Below are 15,297 nucleotides of genomic sequence, written 5' to 3'. Positions count from 1 at the left end.
TCCCAAACTTTTTGGCATCAGGCCCCCTTTTTGACTTTGGAAAAACCCTCGCATTCCCCCCCCCCCCCAAAAAAAATAGCAAAACTTGTTGAGCAAAAAAAAAGGGAATTGACCAGGCTGATGGGGTGATGCAGTTGGATTGTATTGGACAAACACCCTTTAACGAGGGCCTGATCTTGCTCCTGTTGACTAGAGAGATCAAGGCTCATGAATTATACTGCAGATGCAACCTGAAAAAACTAGTAGGCTGTAGCACCTTAGAGACTAACACAAAGTATAGATAGTACCATGAGCTTTCATGGGCACAACCCACTTCTTCAGATGATGAGTGAAGCAAAAGGCACAGAGGGACAAATTTAAAGCAGAAAATTTAGAATTTCAAAGTTGCTGAGCTTGGTTGCTAGAGGGCGCCATTGCCACAATTACAAAGCAAGAGAGGGCTTCAATTCTTAGATCTCCATTACTGCACAAATAACTAGTGATTGTCCAAACGGATTTGCACATGCTTTGTCATTCCACTGTGTATGAGAATTAAAGCAGCAGATGTTTGACCTACTTCACGAGTCTGGTAGACAAGTTCAGACTTAGTGCATATGTATCCATTACATGCAGTGCTGCAGAACATTATCAAAAGCTGCTCATTCTTCATTCACTGAAGCTGCTTTCTAGTTTCAAGAGTATGCCTGTACTACTTTGTCTAAATATGCTCATGCTAAGGAGTAAGAACCAGCACACATCACACTTTAAGCATGTGGTAACATTGGCACATAAAGTTGTGTTCTATAGCACCTGTTTTGAGATCTTAAAGTGAGTTGGCATAGCCTCTCTTTCTCTTATAATGTTTAGTGCTCATATATTTTTCCCCCGTTTATAAATTCTTCAAATGTTTTTTCCTACCTTGCAAGTAAAACCCTAGTGTCAGGACCAGAGCAATTCTGCTCCAACATATTCATCGGGTTGTGTATCTTAGAGAGGGAGAGAAAAATAGAAGAGTTAAGTAGATTTCAAGTTTCTGAAGTTCACATACAAACTGTGAAGGGAAATATGAAAGCAAAAATACGAGGTTCAGTTCTTATGAGCAAAACCCAGACTTCCAAGCTAACAGGAGAGTGTGCAGCCATGGACTACTACTGTACAAAAGGAAAAACCCAAAAGGAGGAAAAGTGTATTTATCAGCCTCAAGCACATGAACTGATCTGAAAGAGATCAGCATGGGGTAGCTGCTTGAAGGTGCAGGAGGACTGTTGGATATAGGCAGGCCCAGTTCCTAGTGAGCAGTTTTTCATGTTTCATTAGTAACCATAACCACTAATGAAAATCCCATGCAGCCCTCCCCATGCTGGTAGTGCCCCAGAGGCCAAAGGTTGAATGGACCACAGAGTGGGAAGGACTCATGTCTAGTAGGTAGATCCCTACAGATCAGGAGCGGGGCATGTTTGCAGAACAGTGTAGGGAATCTGCACTGTAGCTTCTCTGCTGTGCCTGTCCTGTGACTAGACAAGAGCACTGCAGCCTTTCACAGGGGCTAAGTTTACACAGAAAAGTAAAAAAGCTTGTATGGGCAAAACATAGCATTAAAACACAGCTGTGGATGAAGAGCTCTTATGAGTGGGAGACGTCATCCTGAGTCAGAGAGGAAAGGAAGGGCGTGTCACAGAATCATAGAACACTAGAACTGGAAGGGACCTTGAGAGGTCATCCAGTCCAGTCTCCTGCCCTCTGGGAAGGACCCAATACCTTCTAGACCTGTGTTTCTCAACCTTTAAAAAAAAAAAAAGTATCCCCTTTTAAAAAAAATTAAGTATCCCCAGTACCAACAGTTTTCAGACACACTTATTTTTTTTCTACCATTGCAACACATTTGTTTAAACAGCTTAATTGTAGCTGGGCAGGTGATGAAATTTTTGGGTGTAAAAAATACAAAAATAATAAAATGCTGTAAAACTTAAAACAAACATTCAGTTTTCTCCAAATTTCAGTTGTCAGTAACCCCCAGACTTCTAAGAGTACTCTTACCACTGGTTGAGAAACACAGCTCTCGCCCATCCCTGAGAGATGTCTGTCTAACCTGCTCTTAAATATCTCCAGAGATGGAGATTCCACAACCTCCCTAGGTAACTTATTCCAGTGTTTCGCCACCCTGATAGGTAGGAAGTTTTTCCTAACTGACACAGCTCCCAAATCTCAGAATGATGGAAGAGGAGGAGCAGGGTGAGGGCACCGAAAGAGAAGGACCGAAAGTGAATACAGAGGGCTGCACAATTCTGATTCTACCAGGCGATGGCGCTGCTGAATCACCGCTCTCACGTCCCTCCTCCCCTTGGCTCTGGCTGCTAGGAAATGACCTAAGAGGAAGCCCGCAGATTTGCAGTGGAAAGAATCCGTCTGGCAACCACTGAGCCCAAAGAAGCCAAAAAGTAAGAGCAGCCGCTGGGAGTTGAGCCCTGATCCTGCCAGCTGGGTCCGGCAGGGCGCTTGCCTGGTGGCGGGGCGAACGCGTGAAAGATGCCCATCTTGCATTTGCATTCCATGCTTGAGCTGCTGCCTTTCCTGCTCCTGCTGCTGCTGTTCTTGGCTCTGGGTTTTTTCCTGATCTACCTCCAAACCCCCGACCCTGAAAACAAGAAGAATTAGGGGAGGGGGCGGGTTTCTGTGCAAAGGTACCAAAGATGCGAGCGCTCGAGTCCTGAGAAAACCTCTCTGGGAGACTGAAGAGCAAAGCCGGAGCAGGTTGGTGACATTTACAGATCGGGCAGGGCTGGTTAGTTTCAGCAATTAACGCGCGCCACTTTTGGGTGGAGCAGCATCTACTTTCCGAGCAGGATATTTCTCTGCTGACTTTCTCGACTGGCTGGCCTACTTTTAAAGCAAACCGAACACCTAATTCCTGGGCCCAGTCTAGGCTTTTTCCATATTTTTTTTATTTTTTCCCAAATCCAGGGAAAGTTTGTTATTTAATGGTGAGCATAATTCGAGACATTTGGGGGGAATTTTCTGATGCCTAAAATCACTTTTCTCTTACCAGCTGAGCTAACCTAGATGGATCGACTGGTAACCACAGGGCAGGCACTTTCATAGTTGTTTTACAGGGATATCAATGTCAATTTCGAGCATGTTTCTCTCTCCTGACAAACAATGGGACAAACCATGGGTTATCAATTCATATACAGCTGAATGGTTTGATTCTACACCGATGGGGTATCTATTAAAAAGTAAAAGGATAGGAGACAAGACTTAAATTGTTATATAAACCAAGCCTAATCCTGGGTATTTAACCCCTCAGTCATCTCAGAGTGGATCTTCTGCATCACCCCCACACCGATTATAGTCCTAGCAAAGGGAAAATCTTGTCTCCCTGTTCTGTCTTGGGTATTCGTAGCTTCCTTTACCAAAGTATCTGAAAACCTCACAATTTGTAATGTATTTATCCTCAGCACCCCTGGGAGGCTGAGCAGTGCTATAATTTCCATGGTACAGAGTAGGACTGTAATAATCTAGTCGATTAACCGATAAGCAAAAGCTTATCGGTTAATGCTATAGACTACATACATTCCTTCCCTTGCAGCAGTAATTTTTTTTAGCAGGCTGGCCAGCAGCATGGCTCAGTCTCAGCTTGCGCCGGGTCTGGGACCTACCCCTTCTGCAGCTCTGCATTTAAAGTGTATTAGGAACCAGGCGGGCAAGCAGCCTGGTTCCAGTTTGTCCTGGGTCCAGGAGCTCAGACCCCACCCTTGGACAGAGGCTGTTGCAGTGTGGGGCGGCAGGCAGCTGGTCCGTGATGGGAGCTGGTTTTTAAACTGGCTCCCCTAGTGGACCAGCTCCCGCCTGGCACCCTGCACTGCTGCCTCTGGTAGAGAGGCAGCAGCGCGGAGAGACGGGGGTTCCCCGGGAGTGGGGCTGGAGCACACTGGCTGCTGGCCCCACTTCTGGGGACTATAGAATAGTTGACTAATCTATAAGAATTCATGAGGTTAATCGACTATTCAATTAACCGATATTTAACATCCCTAGTACAGAGGAGGAACTGAGGCCCAGAGAGACTGTGATTTGCCTGGGGTCATGCTGGGAGCCAGGAGCAGAGCTGGGAGCGGAACCCTTACCTAGGTCTTCCCGGTCCCAGGCTAGCACCCAGGCCACAGGAACCATAATCATCTAGTCTGATCTCCTGCACAGCAGAGGCCAGAGCCCCTCACCCACTGATTCCTGCATAGAGACGATATGCCAGAGATCACACTGCAGGGCACATCCTTCCAAGGGGCACAGAGGAACGTTCAGGGGTTGAGCAGTGATGCCAAGTGGCTTGTGCTTTGACTGTGGATAAAGTAGGGCTTGGAGCGAGAGAGAGACAACTCCACTTCCTGACCCACCTTAGCTGGCTACCCAGTCTGTGGGTCAGTGCCAATGCCTCCATGCCCAGTGATGGCTCCACCCCAAGAGATCATCACGTGCACTTTCCCCAGCCCTGAAAATCTGAGTGGGGAGTTTGAGGTATGGTGGGGGGGGAGGGGAAGAGCACCCAAAAATTATAACTCAAATAGTTCAGCTCAGAAAGTTTGACAAATGCTGCCATATGTTGTGGTGGATCCAGGTGATTTTTTTTTTTAAGAAACATGCTCAGTCTTGATTTAAAGACCTTGATGTTGCTTTCCCTGCTCCCCTTTGTTCTGTGATCTTGCCATTGATGCTGCAGTGCCCCTTGCAAAAGAAAAGCAGGGGGCTCAAGTATAGCAAATGGAACAGGGATTTGTCATTTATTATGCTGAGCATTCGTGGCTGGTCTTCACCCGCCCTTTTCTCCAAATACCCCGCAGTGCTAGCTGCAGTAGGATCCATAGATTGGCCTGACACTGCATTTTTACAGTCAGGCCATTCACATTTGCTTTTGAGCAGGGTTAGTTGATGGAATGGTCAAAAGGCTGGCAGCCCCCAAGTGACCACCAGGAGATGCTTCAAGGGAAATAGGCTAGAGAAAAATCACAGACGGTCGCCTCCTAGGTCTCTTGCTTGCAACATCAGCAGGTGGGCTTGTACTGCCCTGTTACCACACAAAGTGTGTCGAAATTCCAGCCCAGACTCAGCAATTGGAGAGTGGACTACAACTGTTGCTTATCGTAGCAACCATGAATGACAATGGAATGACATCACATCCTCACTAGGAAAGAGAAGTTTAACTGAGAACACACACAGAGCTCTGTGTTAAGTACATGGTATTAGAAGACCAACAGGGAGTTTACCTGAAAAGACACCTGGTGGCCAGGGAGGAAGAGATTGTAACTTGTGTTTATTCCCCTAATGTTAAACAGAGAACGTTTGCTAATTAAATGTTGTTGTAAAACCACAAGGGACAGCAGGGAAAATAAACTATTTAAATGCTAGTCTGTAGGCAGATAACATATTTGACTACAGGAGAGTATTCTGCTGTCCCCCTTTGTGCTCTCCAGATACTGGGCTGCTCCAGGAACCAAAATGGCCCCTTGTAAATTAGAGCATTGAGGGGTTGCCATAACTTACAGTAGCCTGTCTCAGGCTGCTTTTGGGCTATAGACAACTCCCCTTTTCTGGTAACCCCTCTTAAAGGGGAGTACTGCCCAGATAGAAGCAAAGATCCAGTTGAGTGTTCAGCTTGACATACCTAAGCGAAGCAATACGTGCAACCCTCTACTTCATAGAACTGACAGCTCCAAGCCTGGTGAGGTGCAGTGTGGTGCATTAGAAAAGATTGTATCTTGGACATCTTACTGAAGGCAGGCGGGGGGGGGGGGAGCTGCGGGTATACAGAGGGACGTGGTTCTCTGGCCTCTGCCCCCCAGAGCAGTGCCAAAAGAAGTCTTGCAGGTACTGTATAGTCACGGCAACTTAGATAGGTGCCTTGTCCCACTATCTGCTTCCTGGCCTGTTTGCACAGTGACTGAGAGCAATAGCTGTGGAATTCTCATGAGCTGGCAAAACGCATTGAATGCTCCACTTGGACATTTGCCTTCTCAGTGTTTCTGACACAGGCTACTGCAGCCCTGCAACAAACGTTTGGTGCTGCGCTGACCGGGGTTGATCTCACATTAGGTAAGGCTGGATGGGTATGTGAAATGACAATGCCCCCAAAATAACTAATTAGAGGAAAACTTGGGAGTTTCTGGGATCATTTTGTACTGGGGAGAATAATGCAGGATCTCCAGGAAAGCAGAGACTTAGTAATGGTGTAGAATTTACTTGCTATTTCTGTTTGCCACTCTGAGCAGCCCCTCTGAAGTCATTGAGTTTGGCCTAGCACGATGCGGACGCAGCTCTGCTATTAAGTGACAGTGCAGGAGAGAAGCAGACAGGATAATCATCTGTATGTTTGGAATTTCCCCGGTGTCTTTGAGCAAATCCGCTGAATTGCAGGTTCGGAGCCACATGCGAATAAATGAATCAGCAGAACCAAGCCGTGCTCTTGTGTGTTATTTCCCTGTGACCGGCTCAGGCTGTTACTCCCTGTAAAAGGAAGTGTTTTGGTTGCCTCAGGTGGGCAGTTTGTTTTTAAAGCCACAGATCAGCAGTTCAAAGAGGCTTTTATATTAGATAATATAAGGGAGTCCATTGGTCCAAAGCCCCCTGTGAAAGTGTGGCAGAGGGCAGGGATTATAAAGAAATAGTAGTGATGGTTGCCCAGGATTGGGGGTTGGAGTTTGGAAAAATGTCATAACCCCCAAATATCTGAATGCTCTTTGCATAGTTGTTGGTTAAACCACACAGTGCTCCAGCGTTTCCCCAAATGGCAAAACGAACACCTGCACTTCTCCATCTGGCTTCCTGACTAACCGTGTTTGCTCTTTTCTCCAGGGTTTGACACTAACAGCCACTTCCCTGACCGTGCTGTCAGAGCAGGCCAGACATGGGAGACTCGGGCAAAGAAGAATATAAGATACAGTCATTCGACACCGAGACACAGCAGTTATTGAAAACAGCTCTGAAAGGTCAGCAGGCATCTGCCTTTCCAGCCCCCCTGCCGTGGCTTCCATGCCCAGTCTGGCTGGCAGATCACATCTAAACAGCCAGGTGCCATTATGTCTTGTTAACACTGATGGAATAGGAAAGCTATGTCAGAAATGCAACTGCACTGCTGCTTGGCCCCCAAGGCCTTTTCCCTGCCATGGGGGAGCTAGTGGAACACACAAGCTCTGCTCCCTGCCACCTCCTCCCTGAGATTTAAGGCACAATTATTTGAATTCAATTCCAGGTTCTGGGAGTGTCCTCTAGTGGTTATTATCTTTCTGTTCCGATGCCTTCCAACTCTGTTCCCATCCACCCCCTTCCCTCTATCCATTTTTCTCCAATCCTGGATTCTGCTCTCCCACCCTCCCACTACCTCCCTCTCTCTGCTCCTGCCTGGTCCCCTCATCAGCTGTCTGTCTCCTGTGTGCTGAATCATACTTACCTATGCTCCCATCCCCCTCGGCAAATAATCAACATCCTCCACTCTCAAATCCTGCACTCCCACTCATCCTCCTTCCTGACTTACCTTTGCTCTTATCCATCCCCCCTCACTTTGCCTTTTGCCCCACCCAGGGCCTGCATATTCTCCCATCCTCCGTCCTGCCCTTGTTCAACCTGTTCTTAAAAACCACCAGTGATGGGGATCCTCAGCCTTATAGGAAAAAGCCAGCTGTGGTCAGCAATAGCAGTTGTATTCAAAGCATAATGAACATTGGCCCATTCAGCTCCAGTTTAAACTTGTCCCTTACTCTCACTCTTTTCCTCTTTCCCCTCCTCTTTGACTATGTCTACACTGTAGCATTTTGTCAGCAGAGGAAATGCAAATTGATTTTTTTGTGTGGAAAAAAAAAAGCAGTGTAGATGGGGCCATTTTGCACAAAAAACCCTTTTGCGCAAGGTCCTGTATACCTCCTTTTTTGAGGGATAAGGGGTCTTGTGTAAAAAGGTTTTTTTGTGCAAAATGGCCCCATCTACACTGTGTGTTTTTCCACAAAAACCTCTTCTGTAAAACAGATCGGAAGAGACTATGCAAATAAGAGTGCAAAAAATGTTAATGAGCGCTTCATTTGCATTTCCTCTGCCAAAAAAATGCTACAGTGTAGACGTAGCTTCAGTGACGACTGAGGGCTAAGGACTGTCTGAAAATGCCATCCCTCATGCAGTCTGTTGGGGGTGAAAGCGGCTGAGTTTGCTGCCTCCAGTCTGTGGGAAGTGGTGTGAGCCTGAGTTCTTCCAGCATGGTAACACAACTCACTCCCATGTGTACAGTGGCTGCTTTCCTAGTGCTCTCAAGGGAGCAGGGAGAGTGTGAAGTAGGGAGTTTGTGCCATGTTGGGAAGCGAGTGCGTGGTGCTGATGGTATTGCCTCATCTCCTGCAGACCCCAGCAGTGTGGACCTGGAGAAAGTGGCCAATATCATTGTGGACCAGTCCCTCAAAGACTCTGTGTTCAGCAAGGAGGCTGGGCGCATCTGCTACACCATTATCCAGGTGAGAGGAAGTCAGCATGCTGACAGCAAATCCTTAGTGAGTCATGCTGCCTGCCCTTCTGGATCACAGCTAGTGCTTGTGGACATCCCAGTGTCTCAGCTGGACCTGCCTCAGTTCCACAGCATTTACAGAGCACTTTTAATCCACAAAGCCTTTTAGTAACTCTACTGAGGCTTCCAATGCCACCCTCTAGAGCAGCCGTGGCCAACCCGCGGCTCGCGAGCCATATGCGACTCTTCCCGCCCCTCTTCCCCCGGGTGCGGCTTGTGAAGTGTCCCCTGTGACTTGTAAAGCTGCCCTGCCGTCCCTGAAAATGGCCCTCTTCTCCCGGCTCCCTGTGCTGGGCAGGGGAGCTGTCAGGTGCAGCCATTAAAGACGGTGTTGGCCGGTGGGAGCCTGGTGTGGCCAAAAAGCCTCTAAATGCATTTTCTTAAAGGGGCAGTTCTATTTTTTTTTTTTTTTTGCTTGACAACTTTGCACTGGATCTACTGATATTTTGGCTTTTTGCCCAGAATGGGTGGGCCACCCCTGTTCTAGAGGAGTATCATCCCCTTTTCAAAGAATGGGAGAAAATCAGACACAGAAGGACAGACTTGCAGAAGGTAATGCAGAGAATATAACCCAGCACATCCTTTCTCCCGGTCCTGTTTTCTGACCATCAGGCCAGCTCCTCTCTGTCTTTGTAAGGGTTTTAACAGAGGCTACCAGTATCTCCACCACTTGCCCCATCTGTTAGAGAGAAGCAGAAATCCGAAGCTGTCCGCATGTGTCTGAGTGCAGTTTCTCAGGCTGAATGGCAAGGGGGTCCCCTAGTCTTTGGGCAGTGGCTGTCATGGCAGAGGAACTGGTCCAGCATATTGATGGAATTATTTCTTCCCAAAAGATGAGGTGTGAGGCTGGGTTGCATGCTTAGGAGGAGCTGCTGTAGCCCCAGAGCAGCAGTGAAATAGAGGAAGAGAATGGGATGGGATATGCAAGCCATGACAGCAGCCTGAACTCCACATGCGGTTAGACTCTCGGCTATCATCTTTCTCTATGTAACAATGGGAGTCGGATGATGAGTGATTTGTAAATAGTCTAATAATGTACCTGCCTTTCCCCCCTGCCCCTCCTCACTCTTCTGGGGTCCTAGGCAGAGAGTAAGCAGGTGGGCCAGAGCATTTTCCGACGGAGTCTTCTCAACCGACTGCAGCAGGAGTATAAAGACCGGGAAGAGCTGCGTGCCCGCTCACCCCAGGCGTGGATCTGTTACGTCACCTTCATCTGTAACATTTTTGACTACCTGAGGGTAAGGTGCCTATGCGGGAGGACATCCCTGTCTGTTGCCTGCTGGCTAAAGAGGGTTGAAATGAACCTTTGCAGAGTTAGGGACAGGAGCTTGGGATCTGGAGTGAATTCTTGGTTCTGAACCCCTCGCTCTTTGTATGGGCAGGGGCTCTGCATTCAAACATCACCGTTCAGGCCTTCACTAATTGTTCAATATGCAGAGGGCAATGTGAGGCCATTGCTTACTATTCCCCTTATCAATAAAGCAGAGGATGAGGGAAAAGTTGTCAGTCTGTAGCGCAGAGCAAATAATTCTTTGCAGACAAACTGTGAACAACTAGCAGCATTCCTCACAGCTCCTGGAACAGGCGCACACACACCTTTATCCATTGCTTGGCACACTCTTTGACTGATCTCAAATGTACGAAATCCAAGTCCCATTGGTTAGTTGTGAAGGGTTGGGTAAGTTGCATGGTGGTATTTCCTGTTCCCAGACTGGATGAGTGCTAAAGCCCTCCCAGCAAGAATTGGTTTTCTGGGAGCTTTGTGCTCAGAGAACGCATGGGCTCAGATGCTGATAGGCAGTGAAGGTCATGGGGTTGTGACCACAGCTGAAGTGTGGTGAGAAAAGCATAGGTGGTGTTAATTCATTTTAAAATATAACCAAATCTTCCGTTTTTGTATTACTTCCCCATCTCTGTTGGAACCTTTGCCCCATGCAAAGATCCCTGGTGCCTCTGATTAAGGAGATATGTCTGTACGATCTCTTATGCCAAACCTGCCAATAGGACCTCTGAGCCAGAGTGACACCTTGACAGGTTTACAGGGGAGCAGTTCTCCTTCCATGTGAGAACAATTAAAAAAAACAACACCCCTCTGCCTCTGCCCATGAGCTGAGATATGCATGCTGCCCATTAACAGGTGAACAACATGCCCATGATGGCGCTGGTGAACCCAGTTTATGAATGCCTGTTCCGACTGGCGCAACCTGATAGCCTGAGGAAGGAGGAGGAGGTGAGCGCTGGTGGGATGCTAACCTGCAAGGAGAGTTTGTACAGCCAAGTGACTGGCAAAAAATACTGTCCTGCAAGGACTGCTGAGAAAGGTTTGAACCAATGTCTGGAACAAAGCGGAGGCACAGAGCTGAACTGAACCCCCCCCCCTTGTACCTATTTTAAGTGGGGTGGGCACAGGGAACAAGGGAAGCTTGTAAAGTGGGAAGTTTCCAGCTGCCCCAGAATGGAAGAATTATGGAGGTGTTGATGCTTCTCTAGTTAAAGTTGCAACCACGATTCCATTTCTCCCCCAACCCAAACTTTTACTTCAAGCTCCAACTTTGACTGTGGCTGGTATAGCTGCACAGTGATATCATGTGAATGCCAAAGGCACTGAAACAACCATCAAGTTCATAGGCCCTTAGATATGAATTTTGCTTCGCAGTTCTCCCTGCCATCCTACCCCAAACATACCCTGCAAGCATATTACTGTGTGGCTCGTAGCACAGGTGCTGCTGTTCCTGGTTAATTTGAGAGAATGGCAATCCGATGATAAAAGAATGCAAACCATCCTGGAAACAGAGCATAGTTCAGCCAGATCACTTGGTACAGGCGTTTATATACTGTACCTATTTAAGCAGCCCTGGGGAGAGGCTGATTCAGCATTTGCCACCTGCTGGCAGCCTCAGCGTGAGTTGGTGCAGTTCTAATGGTGTGAATTGCTGCCATCCTGCTTCTTCAGCAATTTCAGGTGCAAAGCTGTGGGATCTCCTTCCCTGAGAGCCCCCTCCAGAGCAGCTATCAACATTCAGATTCCTAGTCACTACCAAATGATGGCAAGTTTCCTAAGGAAAGTGGGCAGGGAAAAAAGAAATCCAAGAGAACAGGATGGAGGGAACCAGCCTCTATTAATTTTGAGGTGATGGGGAAGGAGCTCTATTTAGAAACACCATAGATTCCCACTGCATTTTAAACAAAAAACAGGACTATGTAGCACTTTAAAGACTAACAAGATGGTTTATTAGGTGATGAGCTTTCATGGGCCATACCCACTTCCTCAGATCAAACCTCATCACCTAATAAACCATCTTGTTAGTCTTTAAAGTGCTACATAGTCCTGTCTTTTGTTTCAGCTACACCAGACTAACACGGCTACATCTCTATCACTATACTACATTTTAAGGCATTTTTCCCTTTCGTCTTTTAAGGTGGACTGCCTGGTGTTGCAGCTGCACCGCATTGGAGAACAGCTGGAGAAGATGAATTCCCAGCCAATGGATGAACTCTTCTCCCTTCTCCGAGATGGTTTTCTCCTGCAGGAGGGGCTCAGCTCCCTCTCTCAGCTCCTGTTGCTGGAGATCATAGAGTTCCGTGCCGCGGACTGGAAGATGACAGATGCGGCTCAAAAATACTATTACAGCGAAGTCACAGATTAATGCTTCCACAGCCAGAACTATCTCACCAAATAGTTTCAGCCTGGCACTTTCACCAGCAAACATCACACAAATAAGTTTAAGAGATGTTAAGTTATGTTTTTTTTCTAAAGCTTTTCTTACATTGGTTTTATACTCTATTCCCACTAGAACCTTTGCACTTTGTCTTTGCTGCATTGCCATGGGAGACAGTTTGATGTGGGGGCAAGGGCAGTTTTAATCTAACCAATGTCCAGCCTTTTTCTATGGTTGATAATTAATGCCTCTCAGACCACTGAGCAACTGTACCTACATGTTCCCACTCTTCAAGTAGCATTAGGAAAGCACAGCCAATGGTTTACTGGATTAATTCTTATTCACCAACTCCATTGGCCACCAACGGAGCTGAGACAAGTGGAAGAAAAAATTTTCACAGCTTGTTTGGAAAACTGCATTCTTTGATTTACTGCCATATGGAATCTGTTCACGTAACACACAAACCAAGCTTTAAACAGTCCTCCGCGAAGAGTCTCATCCTGCTCCCTGTGAAATCAATGGGAGTTATGACTGAGCTGTTTACATGGGCAATCTATTGTTATTTCTCCCACTCCTGGCCTCTGGGTGACTATGGACAGCAGAAGTAACACCTGCTTCAGGAGGAGAAGCCACCAGCATCCATCATAGCAATTTCCTTGAGCACATGTAGCTAGAAAATGTTTTTATAAAGTTTTATAAAGTAACCACTATATAATTTTTCCCAAAAAACCTATTTAATGAAATTCAATATTGTACGTTGCTGATGACAAAAGGGACAGGCAAAGGGGAAATAAGTGTTCTACGGAGGCTTTTTTTTATTAAAATGTTTCCACTAATGAACACCATGTTTTCTCTCTCCACAGAGATCTTGCTTTGTAACATTTCTAGGAAGTTGGGCTTCTATGGAGGTGGCTACAAACAGGGTATTCTGTTCCGTAAGATTGCCACGTGTTAGTTTTCCTTTGGTGGAGGGTGGCTGTCGTTTGCAACTATAGGGCAGCTGAGCGAACACAGGCTACGTCTAGAATACATCCATTTTTTCGGTAAAGATGTAATTTAGGCTTGTCGACATTGCAAATGAAGCCGGGATTTGAATTTCCCACACTTCATTTGCATAATGGTAGCTGCCTTTTTTTCGAAATGGGGCTTTTTCGGAAAAAAACTGTTTAGTACAGGATCTTTCGAAACGGGGCATTTGTCAAAAACGCCCTGTCTAAACTGATTTTTTTTTGAGAGCCTCGTTTCGAAAAAAGGGGCAGCCGCCATTATGCAAATCCCGGCTTCAATGTCGACATGCCTAATTTACATCCCTGTAACGAAAAAGGGATGTAGTCTAGACACGGCCTTAGGGTTTTAAAATCAAAACAGACAAGGTTTGTGTTACTGAATTCTTCCCCAGATCAGATGGCTTTGCCCTGCGGTGAGAAAAAGTGCTCTATGCTTTTCCAGCAGAGCACAACCAGTACAGAAGTGCTAGGACAAGATTCTGACTAGCGGAATATAGATGGGAAGGCGTATCCTAGAGCCATGGTCACCAACCTATCGATCACAATCGACTGGTCGATCCTGGAGGCTTGACCAGTCGATAATGAGGCTTTGGGGGCCCCCTCACTGCTACCTCCAGGGACCACGGGTTGGGTGTGTGTGTGTGGGGAGAGGGGGGTTTCTGCAGCTGCACGCCAGGTGCTGGAAGTGCATGGGTTGCTCCGCCCCCCGCCCCCCCTCCCGTCCCAACAGCCAGTGCAGTACCTAAAATGCCAGTCCATGGTGCTGGGGACTTTGTTCCCCTGCTGCCTTCCTGTGCACAGGGGAGGGGTGGGAATCGTGACTGCGCTGGCTCCAGCTGTTCGGGCAGCGTGCACTGCCATAGGGTGTGGAGGAGCAAAGCATGTGCTGCCGGAGCAGTTGGGGCTGGCGTGGTCTGGGATTCCCCCTCTCCCCTGTGCAGGAAGGCAGCAGGGGAATAAAGTACCCAGCATGCCGGCTTCAGCTGCTTGGACAGCACGCACTGCCATGGGGAGTGGCAAAGCAAGGCGCACAGTGCCCCAGTGGTTGGGGCTGGCACAGTCCGGGACTCTCCCTCCCCAGTGCAAGAAGGCATCAGGCATGCGACGGACCAGCATTTCAGGTACTGCGCTGTTTGGGAGATGGGGGAGCAGCTCATGACCTTCCTGGGCCCTGACATGCAGCTGCAGGATCCCCACGTATCAGTCCCCTCTCTCTCTACCCTGCACCAGCACCCACAAGCACCCTGTCCCTGCACTCACAAGCACAGTTGGGGCCACATTAGTGAAGTTTGAGGGGTTGTGTTTTTGTATCTCACTTGTGTGGCCCCAACTGACTTTTCTGTGGGCCAGTGACTCCTGACTCAAAACAAGTTACCCTCCCATCTCATAAATAAAGACGATGCTGAAACCTTTTGTGTTTGACATTTTATTTAAAAATGAAGCCTGGCCAACAAGCCCCCAAACTCCTGCACCCCCACATCCCAGTCTTCTGCCACAACACTCCTGTACCATCCACACACTGCAAATTTGTGTCCTGAGCCCATCATACTTCCAGCCTCCCTGCCCTGAGCCCCTCACACTCCCAAACTCATCCACAAGCCTGTGGCTTGCCCAGCACTCCCCAGCCTGGAGCCCCCTCCCTGAGCCAGCATCCCCTTCTCCACATCCTCCTGCATCTAAATTCCCTCCCAGAACTTGTACCTCTCACTCTTCCCCACACCTAAATCCCTCATTCACAGCCTGCACCTCCTGTGGGGGTATGGCTAGACTGCAGGAGTTTTTCCAGAAAACGCACTCTTTTGGCAGCTCCTGTATTCCTCGTTCCACAAGGAATGAGGGGGCTTCTAAAAGGGATTTTCCGACATTTGGCCCAGTCTAGATGGGCCAAATGTCAGAAAACTTTCTTTTTTTCACTGCTGAAAAAAGTGGTAGGGTAGCTGTACCCTGAGAGTGCATAAAGGCCAGGGATAGCAAGTGATAGAGAGAAGGGTAAGAGAGGGCGGGGCCTCAAGGAAGAGGTGGGGTTTTAGGGAAGGGATGGGGTAGATCTTGGCACGTACTGACATTTAAAAAATGATCTTGGGTGTAAAAAGTTTGGAGACCATTGTTCTAAGAATAA

General features: G+C 47.6%; 1 protein-coding gene across 4 annotated transcripts; it reads left to right on the top strand.

Annotated features, from left to right (window-relative positions):
* Nucleotides 1-2,276: 2,276 nt before the first annotated feature.
* MIF4GD (MIF4G domain containing) lies at nt 2,277-15,047 on the top strand. Of its 4 annotated transcripts, none has more exons than XM_014580277.4 (7): nt 2,277-2,417; nt 6,820-6,953; nt 8,353-8,462; nt 8,975-9,064; nt 9,595-9,750; nt 10,650-10,742; nt 11,932-15,047. In XM_014580277.4, exons 2-7 carry the CDS (start codon nt 6,872-6,874, stop codon nt 12,157-12,159), a joined length of 759 nt encoding a protein of 252 aa, XP_014435763.3. In that variant the 5' UTR covers nt 2,277-2,417; nt 6,820-6,871; the 3' UTR covers nt 12,160-15,047. The 4 variants fall into 4 exon arrangements, with proteins under 4 accessions (XP_014435763.3, XP_014435764.3, XP_014435762.3 ...); XM_014580276.4 differs by having other exon boundaries at nt 2,342-2,730; XM_014580278.4 differs by lacking the exon at nt 10,650-10,742 and having other exon boundaries at nt 2,338-2,730.
* Nucleotides 15,048-15,297: the final 250 nt, after the last annotated feature.

This window comes from Pelodiscus sinensis, chromosome 20 (genome assembly GCF_052426305.1).
Source record: "Pelodiscus sinensis isolate ZL-2025 chromosome 20, ASM5242630v1, whole genome shotgun sequence".
NCBI classification, from domain to species: domain Eukaryota; kingdom Metazoa; phylum Chordata; order Testudines; family Trionychidae; genus Pelodiscus; species Pelodiscus sinensis.
The sequence above is the reverse complement of the archived record's forward strand: the minus strand, read 5'-3'. Positions and strand labels throughout refer to the sequence as shown.